Source organism: Enhydra lutris, unplaced genomic scaffold, assembly GCF_002288905.1.
Source record: "Enhydra lutris kenyoni isolate GAN:26980312 unplaced genomic scaffold, ASM228890v2 scaffoldscaffold8, whole genome shotgun sequence".
Taxonomy (NCBI): domain Eukaryota; kingdom Metazoa; phylum Chordata; class Mammalia; order Carnivora; family Mustelidae; genus Enhydra; species Enhydra lutris.
Window position 1 is genome coordinate 7,516,728 of NW_019154092.1, and position 18,949 is coordinate 7,535,676.

Consider the following 18,949-nt stretch of genomic DNA (forward strand, 5'->3'; position numbering starts at 1 on the left):
AGCTGTACCAACACCCTTTTAGGTACAGGACCTGACACAAGCACCTTAGCCTCCATGTCTCAATTTCCTCATCAAGGCGGGAGAAGGAGAAAGACCCTTTTACAGGATTGTGAAGATTATCGTGAACTACTTATAATAGCATGTGGCACATAGGAAGAATGTCCACTACCTAAATGAACAGTATAAAAATAGAAGTAATTATTGTGCTACTTCAAATAAATCATTGAAGAGGCTATAATCCATAATAGAAGTGACATTTTGAAACTCTGAAACTTTGGGCAGCATGGAAAGTGCAAAGAAAAAGATTACGGTATCCTCTGGGATGCCTGGCTGGCTCAGTTGGTAGAGCATATGACTTTTGATCTCAGGGTTGTGAGTTTGAGTCCCACGATGGGTGTGGAGATTACTTAAGAATAAAATCTTTTTAAAAAAAAAAGATTATTGTATCTTCTAAGAAAATCTCTAAGAACAAAAATCTTGCCACTCTGCTTTATAAACACATCTGTTCATGACTTTACGCTTGATCTTGGCCAAAAGGCTAAGAAGTGATTACATTTGTTGATGACTTCAGAAAACATCCTTCCCCTGCCCCCAAAGAAGGTTAAAATGAACTGTGTGCTTCTGAATTTAGAATCCAGAGGCATCAAAATGAACTAATGTTTATTTCACTATAGATGCAGACGGATAGATGTAGAAATAATTACAGTTGACTTTTGAGCAACATGATTCGAGGGGCACAGGTCTATGTACATAAATTCTTTTTTTTTTTTAATATTTTATTTATTTATTTGACATAGAGAGAGAAGCAAGAGCGAGCACAGGCAGACAGAGTGGCAGGTAGAGGCAGAGGGAGACGCAGGCTCCCTGAAATTCTATACTGTACTTATAAATGTGTTTTCTCTTACGATTTCCTTAATAACATTTTCTCTTCTCTAGTTTGCTTTGTTATAAGAATACAGTATATAATACATATAACATATGAAATACGTGCTGATGACCTGTTTCTATTATCGATAAGGCTTCTAGTTATATTTTTGGAAAGTCAAAATTATACCCAGACTTCAGGTGGAATGGGGGCGTCAGCACCACTGACCCCCATGTTGTCCAAGAGCCAACTGACAAAAATGTATGCACACTTGAGCAAGTATACATACCTGCATTTCCTAGCTCTGCTTGCTCAAAGGTCCTAGAACCAATGACACCCAGTGTCAACGAGCCAATACAGCCCATATTTTAGCTTTTAAATAACATTCTTCAATAAGAAGAACCAGAGCTCCTTGGAGACATGGCTGATTCTAGGGCTGAAGCCCAAAATATGCAGGAAGAGTCCATAACATCTTGTTATGCCAGAAAGGAAGGAAGTGCTTAAAAATCCAAATGATAAGCATATGTTAAAGGGACACAGGAGCCAAAAGAAAGAGCTCCCAGTGGCCAAAGCTGGAACCGTTGGAGCAACAGATGAGATAACACAGTACTGCATTATAACCTAAAGCACAAAATAAACATCTGTGAGTCCATACTGATATAAATAAATGACTGAATAAACTAGTTAAGTGGGTAGAAGTGACAAATTTCATCTGCAGAAGAATTCTAAATAATGTATGTGGATATTCCTCTCTCTCTCTTTTCTTTTAAAGATTTTATTTATTTATTTGAAAGAGAGAGAGCACAAGCAGGGGGAGCAGCAGGCAGAGGGAGAAGCAGGCTCCCCGCTGAGCAAGGGGCCCCATGCAGGATAGATCCCAGGACCCTGGGATCATGAACCGAGCCAAAGGCAGACGTTTAACTGACTGAGCCATCCAGGCATCCCTAGATCTGTCTCTCCGGGAGGGGGAGCGTAATCCCTACCCCTTGAGTGTGAACATAGACTTCCTTCCAAGAGAGCAGTAGGGAAAGTAGGGGGAGGTAACTGTACGGTGCAGAAACCTGACAAACACTACCTCAGCTGGGTAACCAAGGTCAACATCACCAGTGGTAAGTAGTAAGTAATGAAAATAGCACTTTATCACTGTGGTCTTCCTTAGCCAAACCCATAAACCCAGTCTAATCATGAGAACAACGTCAGACAAACTCTAATTGAGAGATATTCTCCAAAATACCTGACCAGGACTCCATAAAACTATTGAGGTCATCAGAAAAAAAGAAAGTCTGAGAAACTATCACAGCCCAGAGGAGCCTGGAGAGACATGACAACTAAGTGTATTATGATATCCGATATTCTGGACGGGATCTCAGAACTAAAACAAAGGAAATCAGGGAAAAATTAATGAAATCTGAGTAAAGTATGAACTTTAGTTAATAATGAAGTATCAATATCAGCTCCTTAGTTGTGACAAATGTCCTACTGTAATATAAGATGCTAATAATAGGGGAAACTTGGGGCATCTGTGTGGCATAGTTGTTTGGGTGTCTGACTCTTGGTTTCAGCTCAGATTGGGTCTTGGAGCTGTGAGATTGAGACCCCCTGTTGAGCTCCATGCTCAGCAAGGAGTCTGCTTGGTACTCCCCTCCCTCTCCTTCTGCCCCTCCCTGCCTCTAAAATAAATAAATAAATAAATAAATAAATAAATCTTAAAAAATAATAGGGGGAAGTGAGTGTGGATTATATGGGAACTCTTCATACTACATTTTCAATTTTTCTATAAATGTAAAACTATTCTGTTTTTTTAAAGATTTTTATTTATTTATTTGACAAAGAGAGACACAGAAAGAGAGGGAATACAAGCGGGGGAGTGGGGGAGGGAGAAGCAGGCTCCCCGCTGAACACGAGCCCTATGTGGGACTCAATCCCAGGACCCCGGGATCATGACCTGAGCTGAAGGCAGACGCCTAAAAACTGAGCAACCCAGGCTCCCCAACGCAAAACCATTCCAAAACAAAAGGTTTACTTAATTTTTTTAAATTAGCCATAGAAATAAATACACACACACCCAACATACACATTACCACATGTAGGTTTCAGTCCTAACACTCCCCCCACTTTCACCAGACCACAACATATCCACTTCCAAACCATACACACTTTTGATATCTTCTCTGGGGCCAACTAGGAATATTGGTTAAAGTGATTACAGACCATTTATCAGAACCTCTGATAAAGCTATACGAATTCAAACAGGTAGTTTTGGCACATAGATGGATAGACAGGCCAATGGAACAGAATAAAGTGCCCCGTTCATACATGACACGTGACATATGAATGAGATAGTGTGCATCTGTGGGAAAAGTATGGACTTTACAACCAATGCAGCTAACCATCTGGACAGCTATCAGGGAAACCTTAGACAGCAGATATAAAAATCAATTCCCAGTGATTTAAAGACAGATAGGGACATAAAACTGTAAGGTTTTAGAAAGACAATCAGCATAGGAATATCTTCATGATCTCAGGGGCGTGGAAAGACTTCTTAAATAAGACTCTTTCAGCAGCCAAAAAATATATAAATAAATAAACACCCAAAGCACAAAGGGAAAACATCAATAAATTCTATTACATAGGAATTAAGGACTTCTGATAATGCAAAGACAAAGATCGGGAAGCTGAAACATAAATTTGAAGAAAATATTTCAATATATACATATGTTTAGGGAATATATATATATATATATACACACATGTATACACACACACACACACACACACACACACACATATTTTAAACCCTTTAAATACACAACAGAAAAAGTGGCAAAGACTTGAATAGGCTCTTCACATAAGAGGAAACTAAAGGGACCCCTAAACATGTAGGAAGATGCCAACTTTCTTAGTAACTGGGGAAATGCGAGTGGAAATTACTCTCAGATGTCACTCCACACCCTCACATCTTATGGTACTAAGACTGAAGGAAGTAGAGCAACAGGAGGTCCCACACACCACTGGTCCCCACTGCGGAAAGCATTGGTGTTACCTAGGAGAACTGAGTGTGTGCTCACCCTGCGGCTCAGCAATTAAACTCTTACCCACTGGAGTCCAGAGAAATGTGTACACACAGCACTATGAGACATATGAGACTATCCAAGAAGCCATAGTCACAGTAAGACCACGCCAGAAATAACTCAAATACCCCTCACGAAGGATGAGTAAACTGTGTCATGCTCGTAAACTAGAATAGTATACAGCAATGAGAATGTACAAAATCCAGCTAACATTCATCAGGATGAATCTCCCAGGAATGTTAAGTGCAAGAGACAAGTCATCATATAATAGGTACAGTCATATTCCAATGAAAATAAAATTCAAAAACTGGCAAACCTAAATTATTTAGTAATGCAAACGTGAGTCGTAAAGCATAGAAGCAGCAAAGAAACGATGATCCCAGAAGTCAGGGTTATTTCTGGGGGGAGATGGGGGATAGGGTTGAGGAGGAAGGCTTACTCATTGATACAAGGTCATTTGTTTTATTCTTTAAAATTCCCATGATCCTTTAAAATATACATCAATGTTTTATATATTCTTAATTAAGAATATTTTACAAGGGGAAAAAAGGGGAAAATTCCAGACATCCTCGCTGGGCTCCCTCCCGAAGCTCAGCCTTCAGTTCCTTCCCTCCCATGTCCATACCAGCATCAGAAACGGGTTTACCCACTGGCACAGCATCAGAAGGAAAAGCGCATCTCGGAGCACAAAATGCACACTTAGCAGCACACACTTGACTCATGTCACATACAGAAAACACTGTGTGCATTTTAATACTGGCCATGATATTTCCAGACCTTCCATGGTGGCTTTTGATGTTCCTTGGCTTTTGGGCTTTAGTATTTGGAATAAGTTGGATTTTCACGATCTAGCATCTCAAGTTCCATTACTTGGTTTGTATCATATTAAACAAACTCTTATACTCCTTTTTGGCCCACCATCATGATGGGAGTGAGTTCTGGAGGCATATATAAGAAATAAAAGCAATGAATGTATTCTTAGCAAAAACAACAACAACAACAACAACAACAACCCCCCCAAAAAAACCCATTTATTTCCAGATGTATCTTTATCTGCTAAAGGCCCCGGGTTGATCCAAAAAATTGAAACATCCAGTGCCTGGTGATTGCAGACATGGTCGGTGTATTTGTGGGAAAGCTGTAGGAGGATTATCCTGGCTGCCAAGTCCAGGTCCCCATCCAGCTCTCACGCAGGAGATTGTACCGGTCGCTTGCTCAAGAATCTAGAATGGCTCCCACAGCCCTCCTTGAGGCTGGCAAGTACATTTCATCTCCTTAACTGGTGATAACCACAGGAAGCATTGTTAAGAAGGAGCCTGAGGCCACATAGGCTCAGGAGACAATAGGGCCAGGACTGGCAGGCAAATAATGGTGTCAGGGGTACAAGAGATGGGCACATAGGAGGAAGAAGCCCCAGATCCAATCACTCACTCTTCATTCTTTTAAGCCAGGCATAAACTATCCCCTCGGTATCCTTGTGCCTTCCGCCATTCCCCAGGCAAATGATAAGGTAAATGTTCTTCATGATCTCTGCTCCATAACACATGCCAAACTCCCATCCACCTCCATGCCTCTGTCTATTACCTTCCCTTCATGGAATTTCCTCCTACCTGACTGATCCCTGACAGGGCAGCTGAGGGCACACTTCATCCGTAAGCCTTTCCAAATCACTCCAGATGACTACAGACTTCCCTTTTCCTGAATTCTTTTGTCCCTTCTGCACCATGACATTTGGAGCTTTATTAAATATAGTCTTGTATTTACTCGTTAGATAGTTTCCTCCCATGTGTACTACTCTTGGCTTTCCAAATAGACGCAAATAGCTCTATGGAAAATACTTTTCTCTATTTTCTTGTACTTCCCATAGAACATTGCTGCACACACAAAAAAACCACAAAATTACTTGTTAATTTTAGTTAAACACTGAGAGGACCAATTTCCTTCCTCCTACTATAACCGAGTTCCACTTAGACCCTGAATGTTCTTTTCTTGGACTATCACCTCTTCACTTCAGGGAGTGTCTTGCCCCACTGGGAGCAGCCCCTCCAATCTCTCTCAGTGTTGTGCTAAGAGATACCAGAGCCTGGAGACCCTGATTCCAAGAGGGGCGTGAGGAAACTTGGTCCCTGGTTAACTCCTGGGTGGTATCTACAGGGGATGGGAGGAACCTTGGGCAGAGGGGGCTAGTGATAAAGGAGCCACCCCGCTGAGTAGAAGCTCCCTTCCAATCTCCAAGCCCTTGTCTCCATCATCAGTTGGGTTGGCTAACTTCCTACGGCTACCATTTGCAAGATAAAATATCTTAAGCTTGAGGGGAGTTCTCCTATCAGCACTTCTCCTCCACGATCCCTCCCTCACACTTTCTGATTTGTTTACAGCCCTAACCTACCAGTGAGGTGTGGGATTCCAAGAAAAAGCCAGTGGGACACACCTAAGCTTGAAGAGCAGGTCAAATTAGAATCCATTACAAGAAATCCAATGTCCAAATGATGAAGAAAGGCAAGAAGAGTTTGGGGAAGTCCAAGGGGATTTGTAAACAAGGCCAAGAGTTCAAAATAAGGAAAAGAAGATCAAGCCAAAGAACAGGCCTGGGATCTACACGAGGTAGGACTAGGGTGGAAGTAATTTCTACCAAGAAAGTACTTACAATGATGGCTACAGGTCAAGGCTTGTTTGCTAGGCTGATGGGGAAATTTGAAGGGGCAGGGGTTCTGGCCAAGAGAGGATAGGATCTCCTTTCCTTCCTCTGACACCTGAAGGATCTTGCCCCCATTGCCAACTACAACAGATGGTTCTTCCTGAGCAGGCTTTCTTGTGAAAATACCACAGCCATGTGACCCTAATCCCTTGCCCAAGCTAAAGGCAGCCAAGACAAGCTGGATATGAAGAAGTCCCAATGTTCCAGGAGGCACAAGGTGCTGGCCTAAACAGGAGCCTGAAATTAATTAGATGGAGACAAACCCACCACATCTTTCCTTCTGGCGACTCTCAGTGTGAGATGCAAAAGAGAGGGGGCCAGAGTACGGGAACGGCTTCTAAAGGGATGACACGGTGATGGGTCAGGGGTACTGGATCCTGAAAGCTGGAGAGCCACGGTTTCCATTCTCCCGAAGGGCAGGAGGGTAGGAGGGAGGCCCCAGAAGGTGTGGCCCACACAGGCCTGGGTCTATGCCCAAGTTTTCTGCACTACCTCATTCTTCCCATCATCAACTCCTATCACCTAATGCAGTGCTTTTTCAAGGATGGACCTTGGAGGCTTGTAAAAGGACCACTTTACAAAATTCACCTATCCCCAGCCTGCCACTGCCCGTTGGATCAGAATCTCAGGAGCTAGGTTTCTGGAATTGGCATGAGTCTCATGTTCATGGAACTTTCCAAACTACTGAAGCAAGGTGACCTACTTCTCTTTTTCTTTTCAAGACTTATCTGCTCCAATTCTCTGCCAGACCCAGGACAAGGCCGGGCAGTCTCTTGTGGGCTCCCAGACTTCCTGAAAAGAAGGTTTCTTTTCTCTCTAGACCCCAGGCCAAAGCTGCCCTCCTTAGAGCCACCTGGAATGAGCCCCATGCCACACATTACTTGTTCGAAAGTCCAGTGACCCACCACCGCTTGGCACTCATGCCAGCGTCTCCCACCATCCAAGCAAGACAAATCACACAGCTTCTCCTGTGTGCTCTGGGCTGCCCCTCCCTTCTAGTCCGAGGGCCTCTCAGGTCCTACACGATCAATCCAGCGGAGGTTCTGCTACTTTCTTTCAATTCTGTATTTCCCTAGAATGTCCCCAACTTGGCAATGGAGCAGGGGGGAGAGAGATGGAACCTTGTTTCTCAGGCCCCATCAGGAACAGCATACTCTCCTGCCTGGGAAGCTGGCATCGGAACTTTTCTCCAAGGCACATCTTCACTGCCAGGAAGAAAAGTGACAACCACGAGCACCTACAGTGTGCTGTATCTCCTGGGACAGAGCTACGTACAGTGTGGCCGATTCCAGTTTGCCTCCAGGCCACAGATTTCATAGTCACTTGGGCACAAGGACATTTTGTCGAGAACTCAAGATAGTCAGAGAAATATCATAAAGATCAGGTGCCTAATAAAACAAGCCAGAAGTCCTGAATTCACCCGACCAGGAGGTTTTGAATGCCTTTGACTCTGCATAGTGTGCTCAGACCTTCTTCCATCTTTTAGAACATGGAAGCATATAAAACACAGTGATGGGATGTTAGGACGTCTCCTCCATGAAGCACTTCTGTACACGCATGCCTCAAGTGGGCTGTGTCAAGTTCACAGAGTTAAGTCCATTTAAATTCCAGTACACTCTCCAAACAGGCCAGGCATACCTCTTCTTACTGACCTCCGAGCTTCCAGAACCGAAGTCCGTTAGAGGACACCGCCTCCACCTGTGGCCACGGTTACACGTGCACGTCAGATCTACACCCTCTCCAAGCCCCAAGGAAAAATAAAAAACAGCTTTCTGGCAACTACAGAAGGGCAAAATGTTTTAGGATTAGAGTAAAAGAAGGTCAAGCTCTAAATAAGGTCTGGAGTAAAGAGGTTTGGCTAACTCCCCAGAAAAATCATACCAGTGGGCACAATCTGGAGCAGACAGATCGGCTGACCGAGAACTTGATTCCACCGCCATGGAAAGGAGTCAATGGCAGATGCCCACTAGGCCCTATCATTTACTGGACTATTCCAGTCTAGCAGCCGGCGGTTTATACAAGGACTAATACACCCGGCTTCCCCTTCCCTGCTTTCCTAAATGGTAGTTTTAATATAGTTATCCTGGTTTTCTTTTGCACATTAGGTTTGTTGGGGATGGTGAAATTCATCATCTGGCCCAGTGTGTATATAAAACTTCTGTCGATCATATATAATGCATCTATAACATGCAGATATAGGGGTGTGCATGTCTCTGTGTGTAATATATACATATATATTCACATATATGCCACTGTTCTAATATTTCCTTATTATTTCTATCTAAATCAACCTTTTGTTCACTAAATTTTTTTATTGAGATCATTGTAGACCCACCTACAGTTATAAGAAATAAATTTCTCGTACACTTTGTCCAGGTTCCCCAAATTGTAACATTTTGCAAAACCATGGTATGATACGACAAATAGGATACTGACACTGGTATACTGTCTTATTCAGATTTCCCGTCTTACTGGTACTCATCTGTGTATGTGTGTGTGTGTGTGTGTGTGTGTGTGTGTTAGGCTCTATACAATTTTAACCCTTGTGTAGGTTCATGTCTCCACCACCACAGAGAAGACACCAAATAGTTCCAACATCACGAGGATCCCTGCTGTTGCCCTTTTAGAGCCACACCCACTTTCCTTCCCTTCACGTGCCCACCACATCACCCCTAAACAGACCTCCTGGCAACCACTAGTCAGTCTTCTATTTCTAAAATATTTTCAACTCAAAGTCCCATATAAATGAAATAATATACAATGAACCCTCAGAGATCAGCTTTATTCGCTCAGCATAATTGCCCTGGAGGTTCAATCCAAGTTGCCTATAGCCATGATTTGTTCCTTTTCACTGCTGCATACTATTCCGTGGCCTGGATGCACCACGGTGTGCTGAGTCATTCACCTTTCACAGGATAGCTGGGCTGATTGCAGTTTGGGGCTATTATTTTAAAAAAAGAAGCCTCCATGAATATTCATGTGCAGGTTTTGTGTGAATGTAAATTTTCATTTCTCTGGAATAAGTGCCCAAAGTATGATTGCTGGGCATATGGTAATTGCATATTTAGCTTTAAAAGAAACTGCCAGACTGTTTTCCAGAATGTACTATTTTACACGCATACTGGCAACATATGAATGTGCCAGTCTGTCCACATCCTTGCCAGCATTAGGTCTTATAACTCTTTTATTTCAGCAATTCTTACAGGTCTGCTTATGATGCTTAAGCACCTTTTCATGCCTATGCTTACCACCTTGATACTCTCCAGGGTGAAATATACTTTGCTCGTTTTCAAATTATATTTTCTTAACCATTAAGTTGTAAGCGTTCTTTATATAGCCTACATGCTTATCCTTTGTCAGATATATGGTTTGCAAATAGTTTTGCCCAGCCTGCAGCTTGCTTTTCAAGCTCTTCACACGGGCTTTCACAGAGCAAAGTGTTTTCAGTTTTGATGAAGTCCAATTTATCAATCTTTCCTTTATATGGAGTGAGCTTTTGCTGTCAAGTCTCACGATTCTTTACCTAGCTGCAAATCCTCAGGATTTTCTCACAGGAGTTTTTCTAAAAGTTTTACAGTTTTACCTTTGACATTAAGCTCTTACGATTTTTTTTCTAGAATAATTGTTACATAAAGTGTAAGATTTAGGTTGCAGTCTTCTCCCTTCTATGGATGTCCAATTACTTCAGTACCATTCATTGAAAACTAGGGGAAAAGGAGCAAAGCAAACCCAAAACACAGAAGAAAGGAAATGGTGCATAGAGAGAAAATAAATGGAATAGAAGAAGAGTGGAAAGAAATCAGTGAAACTGAATGTTGGTTCTTTGCAAAGATCAACAAAACTGACAAGCCTTCAGGTACAAAAGAAAGTTAAAATTTCTAAAATCTGGAATGGAAGAGTAGACATCCCCGCTGACCTTACAGAAAGGAAAAGGATTACAAGAGAACACTGCGCACTACACAAACAAATGAGAGAACTTAGATGAAATGAATAAGTTCCTAAAAATGTATAAATTATTCTAACTCAAGAAATAATAGAAAACTTGAACATACCTATAGCAAGTAAAGGAATTGGATTAGTATATAAAATCTTTCCACAAAAGAAAAGCCTGGGTCCAGATGGCTTCACCCGTGATTTTATCACTTAAGGAAGTTAACACCAATCTTTCACAAACTTCTGGGCAATAGAAAAGAATGGAACACTTTTCAATTCACTCTACAAAACCTCCTGCATTGATATACCAACATCAAACAAAGACAACACACACAAAAAAATGAAAACTACAGACCAATATCCTCATGAATACAGATACACACCCTCAACAAAATGAGTAAACAGAACTCAGAAGCATATAAAAAGGATTATGCATCATGGCTAAGTGGGATTTGTCCCGGGAATGCAGGTGGTTTAACATTAGAAAATCAATTAATGTAATACGTTATATTAAGAAAAAAGAACAAAAACCACATGTTCACCTCAGAAGATGCAGAAAAAAGCTGTTGGCAAAATTAAACATTCATTCATGATTAAAACAAAACAAAACACCTAGCAGACCAGGAATAAAAGGCAACTTCACCACACTGATAAAGAAGATCTACATAACACACCTGCCAACATCATAGTAAGAATGACTAAATGCTTTGCCCCTACGATCAGCAAGATTATAATGTCTGCTTTCACCATTTCTATTCCAATTGTATTGGAAGTTCTAGACAGGGTAATTAGATAAGAAAAAGAAATAAAAGGCACCCAGACTGGAAAGGAAGAAGTAAAACGGTTTTCACAGACAACAGAATCTCGTATACACTAAAAACAAACATACCATAAACGAAATTAACAAAACAATCCCATTCACAATAGCATCAAGAAAAATCAAACACTTAGGAACAAGTATAGGAAAAGAAATGCAAAATTTGTACACTGACAACTACAAGACATGAGCAAAAGAAACTAAAGAAGACCTAAATAAAATGGAAAGGCATCTCATATTCATGGATCAGAAAACAATATTGGTAAGATGCCAATAATCCCCACATTGTCCTAAAGAGTCAACATATTTCCTATTAAAATCTCAGTAGCTATTTTTTTGGTAGAAATTGAGAATAGGATCCTAATGTTCACATAGAAATGCAAATGGAAATGCAAAAGGCCCAGAGTAGTCAAACAGTCAAACAATCTTGAAATAGAAAAACTAAATTGGGTGCCTTATAATTCCCAATTTCAAACTTATAAAACTACAACAATCAAAATCATGGGGCATTAACAGAAGGATGTGTAGATCAACTGAATAGAATTAAGAGCCCAAAATAAGACTTACACTTATGGTCAACTAATTTTTGACTAAAGTTCCAAAAAAAAAAAAAATTCAATGGGGAAAGGGTTGTCTTTTCAACAAACGGTGCTGGGAATTAGATATCCACACAGGCAAAGATTAATTTGGACCCTTACCTCATAACGCACACAATAATTAACTCTAAATATAAATATAAATGTAAATACAAATATAAATGTAAGCTCTAAAATTATAAAACTCTGAGAAAACATCCAAGTAATCTCTGTGATTTGAATTAGACAGTCACTTGAGCATAACAAATAAAAAGGGAAAAATCACAAATTGGACATTACAATTTTGCACTTCAAGAGACATAATAAAGATTTTAAGGAGAGCTCATGAAAAGGAAGAAATATTTGCAAATCATGTATCTGATAAAGGACTTGTATTCAGAATACATAAAGAACACTTATAACTCAATAATAAAAAGACAAATAACTCAATTAAAAATTGGGCAGAGGATTTGAAGAGACATGTCTCCAAAGAAGATAAACGAATGACCAATAAGCATATGAGAAGGTGTTTAACATCATTAGTCATTAGAAAAATACAAACCCAAATCACATCAGCACAACTTCACACCCACTAGGATGGCAATAATGCAAAAGCCTGATAATAATGGTGTTGGTTGAGAATATAGAGAAAATTGGAACTTCGTACATTGCCAGTAGGCATACAAAGTGGTGCAGCCACTGTGGAAAACCATTGGGCAGTTCTTCAAATTGTTAAACACAGAGTTTCCACATGACCCAGAGATTTCATTTCTCATAACACACCCAAGAGAAATGAAAACATATGTCCACACTAAATTTGTCCATGATTGTTTGCAGCAGCACTTTTTAAAGTGGCCAAAAAGTGGAAACAACTGAAATTTGAAGTTTCATTCAACTAGTGAGTGGGAGAATCAAACGTGGTATATTCATATGCTGAGCTATTATTCTGCCATAAAAATGAAGGAAGTGCTACAGGCTACAACACTGAGGCATTTCAAAAACCTTATGCTCAGTGAAAGATGCCAGTCACAAAAGACCACGTAAGTGTATGATTTGTTTTCTACAAAATGTGCAGCAAAAGCAAATTTAAAAAGACAAGAAAGTATGTTAGTGGTTGCCAGGGGCTGGAAGGAGTTGGACATTGGGAGTGACCCAATTGGCATGTTCTTTGTAAGGTGATGGAAATGTTCTAAAATTAAATGTGATGATGACTGTACAACCCTAGAACTGTACAAAAATTTATTGACCTGTACACTTCAAACAGGTGGATTTTATGGTCTTTAAATGAGTTCAGTGAAATATATTTATAAATAACTTAAAATTTTTAATGATCTATTAATAAATATTTTAAAATTAAAAATCTACTAACATCCAGGGGTGCCTGCGTGGCTCAATGGGTTAAGCCTCTGCCTTCGGCTCAGGTCTGATCTCAGGGTCCTGGGATCGAGCCTGGCATCCGGCTCTCTGCTCGAGGGGAGCCTGCTTCCCCCTCCCCCTCTGCCTGCCTCTCTGCCTACTTGTGATCTCTCTCTCTCTCTCTCTCTCTGTCAAATAAATAAATAAAATCTTTAAAAATTTACTAACATCCAACTGGTCTTTCTCTTTGACCTAAGCAAACTGGTCTTTTTCACTGAGGTTGGAAAGAGAATTGCAAAGGGAGTCATTTCTTTGTCGCATGATTCAGTAACAAGTGGCATCTAACACAACATTGTGGGTAACAAAAGATATACACTCCACACTTTAAACCACAACTGCAGGATCTTGAGAAGTCGCATGCACACCTCACTGAGGCCAAACTAGAGAAGAAAGGGCACGACGCAGAAACATGAACTAGTGGGACAGCGGCCCCATGATGTGGCCACTGGAAGTAGCACCTAGGTTGTCTCCCACTGGGGATAGAGGAGCTGTGTGTGAATCTACGGTTGAAAGGGAGTTGGATGGACGACGTTAGCTGGCGCATCTTGAAAACTATACATATAGGCTTGGCACAAAGCAGAATGCCTGCCGAGAAGAATGCAATACCAGTGCATGGAAGGCAAATTCTACCCCAAGACACGGTACGTCTGTCTCCAGCTATCTGTGGCCAAGCCAACATGTCACAGACATGTTTGATCAGGCCAGGCTGTACTCTTCTAGAACGCCCCCCTCTTCAAGACTGCCTATGTTCCCACTCTCATCATGTCGATGGTGGGGAAAATCCTCTTAAGCCACCCTAATCCCCTCTCTTGGCCACAAATGCCTTGTCATGGTCTGAGAAAACCCTTCCATGGCCATTTAAACTGAAACAGAGAAAGTGCCAGAAACTAAATATGGAACATATCGAATGCCAGTCAGCAATCCTGCTTTTTAGTTCCCTTTTTCCCAAAAATAATTGAAGTGGGATTCAGTTCCATGTCACCAAGAATCCCAATTACAGTCAACTTTACAGCATTGTCTGCTTAAATTCTAGCCCATCAGTTCTGTCACAATACGGAAGGCTTAGTACCTTTAAAGTCACACCTTCACTACAATCCAGTGTTGTCAGATGACTGTGCCCGCACTCAGCAAAGAGTGTTCCTACCCTCCCAACCCACCCGCTTCTGACGACAAAAGTTAAAGGGATTCTTTTGCAATTCTAGACAAACAACCTATTACAGGGTTACAGTAAAGAACGTAGAGATCTGAGCTAAGTCTGGGGAGTTTAAAGATGTGCCCAGCCCCCGGGAGAACAAATGATTAAGTGGTGTTTATGGCTGTTATCATAAACCGATCTGATGCAATGTGATACAAAGCTTTTGAAATCCCAAAGAAACAGAGCAATTTGTCAAAGGCCATGTTAAGAGCTTCTGCAAGATCTGTTTCCATTGTTTATCAAACTTCAGCTTAATTGTACTTGGATGTGCAAAGCCTGAAGCCTGACGTTGTTGTCTTTATGAAGACCCATGACTGGAATTGCAGAGAGTTAAATTAACCAGGGGGATGGAGATGATGCAAATTCACTATTCCTTTTTCATTGCATTTTCATTTATTAAAAAGACCTAGCTTCTCAGGCTGCATAAAAAAATCTCTAGTCCCTGTGGACTGGCTCCCTGTAAACCTTGGTCCAGGTAAAGAAAGATCAACAATCCATTGTCTTTGAGGGAAACCAAAGTGCTTCTATACCATAGGTCACCTTCAAATCCTACAACAAAATAGTGAGATTTTATAGACCCAACTACACCCATAAGTTAAAGTTAGAACTGAAACAAACACGGGTGCTATGAGAAATGTTACAAATCCTAGCTCTCCTTACCATACGAGAGTGTTATTAAAATGGCCATCGTTCTAATAATGTCGATAAATAACAAAGAAGGTGACAACAAAAGTAATAAAAGCATTTAGCCCAAAGACCTCTAGAGTCAGGGATGTGACCGTGCTCAGTAGAGGAGATTAGGTTTTAATATGCACTCCTAGGTGATCCATCCAATTTGCATCTCATTATTTTCCCCTACGTCTACTCTGGTTGAACATGTACTACCCAGACCTTAAGTGGATGACCATCGATTAAATCATTACACTGAGAACAGACTTAACAACACAGGCTTGACAGCTTTTTACATGTGGACATTCAGAGATGGAGATATTTACGACACCAAAAAATTTTTTAATGCATCTTACCTAATATCTGAGAGATCACACTTGTTTCCAGCAATAGCCATTACAATGTTTTCTGGACCATGTTCCTTCAGTTCTTTCACCCATTTCTTCAGGGTATGAAATGAATCCTAAATCCAAAATGTAAATCAATCAATCACTATAAAGACCCACCAACACAATATTTCAACCAAGTAGAAATATAAACCCAACCCAATGTAACAAAGGAAAATATTTTTAGGAAACTCAAATACATTAATATCCTACCTCCATCTTGGCATAAGACTTAATATTAAGCTAAGTTACACTTAAATAGCTGTAAAAGTTTCCTTTTCTGAAACCGAGACTTGACGAAATTAAGAAAATCATGCCAGTAATTTTTTCTATAAATAACATTAATTTAAAATGATAGCCTTGGGGCACCTGGGTGGCTCAGTGGGTTAAAGCCTCTGCCTTCGGCTCGGGTCATGATCCCGGGGTCCTGGGATCGAGCCCCGCATCGGACTCTCTGCTTGGCCAGGAGCCTGCTTCTCTTCCTCTCTCTCTGCCTGTCTCTCTGCCTACTTGTGATTTCTGTCTGTCAAATAAATTAATAAAATTAAAAAAAAATAAAATAAAATGATAGCCTTGATTCAACATGAAAATGACTGAAGTCATAGAACTAGACATGTTCATGCTTATTTCAGGGAAGAAAGAGAAAGAATACAGATATACGTTATCTCTGTCTCTGTCTCTGTCTCTCTCTCTCTCCCCATTTCCCCCTCCCTCTCTTTCTCTTTTCCTCTCATCCTATTTTCTTTTCTGCTCTTCACTCACAACCCTCCTTCAGCAAACCAGTCAAGGTAGACACCACATTTATGTAGAAGAGTTCAGGATCCCATAGGTGGTAACTGTGATGGGTCATTGAACCTGCAGTCCTGTGTGCTGAGTCAGCACTCCAGGAGTGGAAAAAACCAGCCAGCAACCACTGCAGTTCCTTGACGGATATCCTAGATCCTCAATGTGATAAAAATATGGTAATACTATATATATGCAAATACACTACACATACATAAACATTATCCCTGACATTTTAAGTAGTGTGATTGAAACACTAATAGAAAATCAGCATTCCATAATTACAAAACATGCAGGACTTAAAAATAATTTTCCTCTTCCTGAAAAGCTGGCGTTCCGCAGAGCTGTACTGGCAGGCATGACCTTGCCTCTATGACGAACAGACAGTCAATTTTAAAAATAAATGATCATTGTTGTTTATTTAATTTGGCTGATAAATCTGAAATGCTTCACTGCATATAGGTTGATAAACTCAATATATGGTGATTACCTCTGCCTACCATGCTATGAAATCTGATCCCAGGCTACTGGCAAGACTCAAACCGTCAAGCCTCTGCTTCGGTCTTTCTAAGACAGAGAATCAACATACAGGGCATCAAAATTTTAAAGGGCTTTTATTTTCTTACCTGTTTCGTAATATCATATACTATGACAGCGGCAGCAGAACCACGATAGTACATGGGAGCCAGTGAATGAAACTGTTTAAGAACAATGCATAGTTTTAGGCCAAAGTCAACACATTTTATGCAACCCCAAATTAAATATAAGATTTTCCTGCTACATTATCCCTACAGGATCCCCGAATTCCCCCTAGAATTTTCCCAGGAACCCTGTTAGGCAATAAATTCTCCCCCTCCACCACACATGTGCTTGTGGCCAACAGACCATGAAATTCACTTTTGGGCAAAGGCCAAGAATAAATTTTATTTTAAATGTACCTCTTCTATGAATTTTATTTTCTCTACCGCTCATTACTTATCTAATACGACTGACCCAGGGCAATCTCATTAGAATTATTCACTGGTAAGAAAAAGATGTTTGCCAATGGGAGGACAAAAGGAGACTGGCACAGATCACAAGACCCTCTCTGAGTCCTTAATGAGGGCCACTGAGCAAGGGCGACTCTGAAACCTGCCCTCAGCCTGCACGGCTGCTGTCCCTCAAAGGCACACAGTGACACAGACAAGCTCCATTCCAGAACGTGAGCAAAGCACCCCTCACTGGTCACTAAAAGGCTCACCAGTCACTTTTGGGATAGAATCCTTTATCTCAAAAGAGGATAGATAGTTAAGCTGAGGATACATAGACATTCTATGTCTATTTTGAAGAATAGCTCTTTGAATGCATTTGAAGATGATATCGTGGAAAGGTTTTGAAAGCTGAGAAGTAAGAGATAGCCCAACAGACAAATAGACAAAAGACAGACATAGATAAATCTCCAGGGAAGAGACGGAAATTACCAATAAATATTTTAAAACATTCAATTATGCTAAAAGAAATGAAAATAAAAGCAATGAAGAGGCATGTATTAATTTATTAAATATCAAAAAGATTTATTATATCCATTGCTGGTTTGGATTTGGGCAGGGGGCCACTCTCACATGTTACATGGGGATGTGTTTTAAGACCTTCTTTGGGCACCTGGGTGGCTCAGTTGTTTAAATGTTTGCCTTTGGCTCAGGTCATGATCTCAGGGTCTTGGGTTTGAGACCCGGGTCAGGATCCCTGCTCAGTGGGGAGCCTGCTTCTCTCTGCCCATCCCCCTACTTGTGCATGTTCTCTCTCTCTTTCTCAAGCTCTCTGCCTCTCTCAAATAAATAAAATCTTTTAAAAAAAAAAAACCTTCTTATAAAAAGATGCTCAACATCACTAATCTTCAGAGAAATACAAATCAGAATCACAATGAGATATCACACCTGTTAGGATGGCTATTACCAAAAAGACAAAACATAACAAATATTGGTGAGGGTGCAGAAAAAAGGGAACCCTGATGCATCATTGGGAATATAAATTGGTGGAGTCACTGTAGAAAAGAGTACGAAGGGTCCACAAAAAACACACAACTATATGATCCAGCAATTCCCCTTTTGGATATATACCTAAAAGAAATGAAATCAAGTACTTCGAAAAGATATCTGCACTTCCACATTCATCACAGCCTTATTCACAATGCACAAGACATGGAAACAACATAAGTGCCTACTAATGAATGAATGAATGAATGAAGAAAGTGTGGTGTGTGTCTATATACACAATGGAATACTACCCAGCACTTAAAAAGGAAATCCTGCCGTTTGCAACAACATGGATGAATCTAAAATATAGTAAGCCAAATGAAAGAAGCCAGGTGTAGAAAGAAAAAAACTGCATGATCTCACTTATAGATGGAATCTTAAAAAGTCAAATACACAGAAGGAGAGAGTAGAAGGATGGTTAACAGGAGTAGGGAAGGGAAGGAATTGCAGAAATGTTGGTGAAAGGGTACAAAGTTGCAGTTACAAAGGGTGAATAAGTTCTAGAAACAACACACAGCATGGTTAC

The 18,949-nt window shown here is 40.6% G+C and overlaps 1 protein-coding gene across 1 annotated transcript in view; it reads right to left on the reverse strand.

The window, feature by feature from the left end:
- The window catches only part of LOC111142468 (RAB31, member RAS oncogene family), a 130,551-nt gene that overhangs the window by 25,604 nt on the left and 85,998 nt on the right, over window positions 1-18,949 (reverse strand). The window contains exons 4-5 of the mRNA XM_022495642.1: window positions 17,035-17,106; window positions 15,596-15,702 (exon numbers count right to left, since the gene is read on the reverse strand). Coding sequence (XP_022351350.1) covers window positions 15,596-15,702; window positions 17,035-17,106 — 179 coding nt within the window. The remainder of the gene's footprint in view (window positions 1-15,595; window positions 15,703-17,034; window positions 17,107-18,949) is intronic.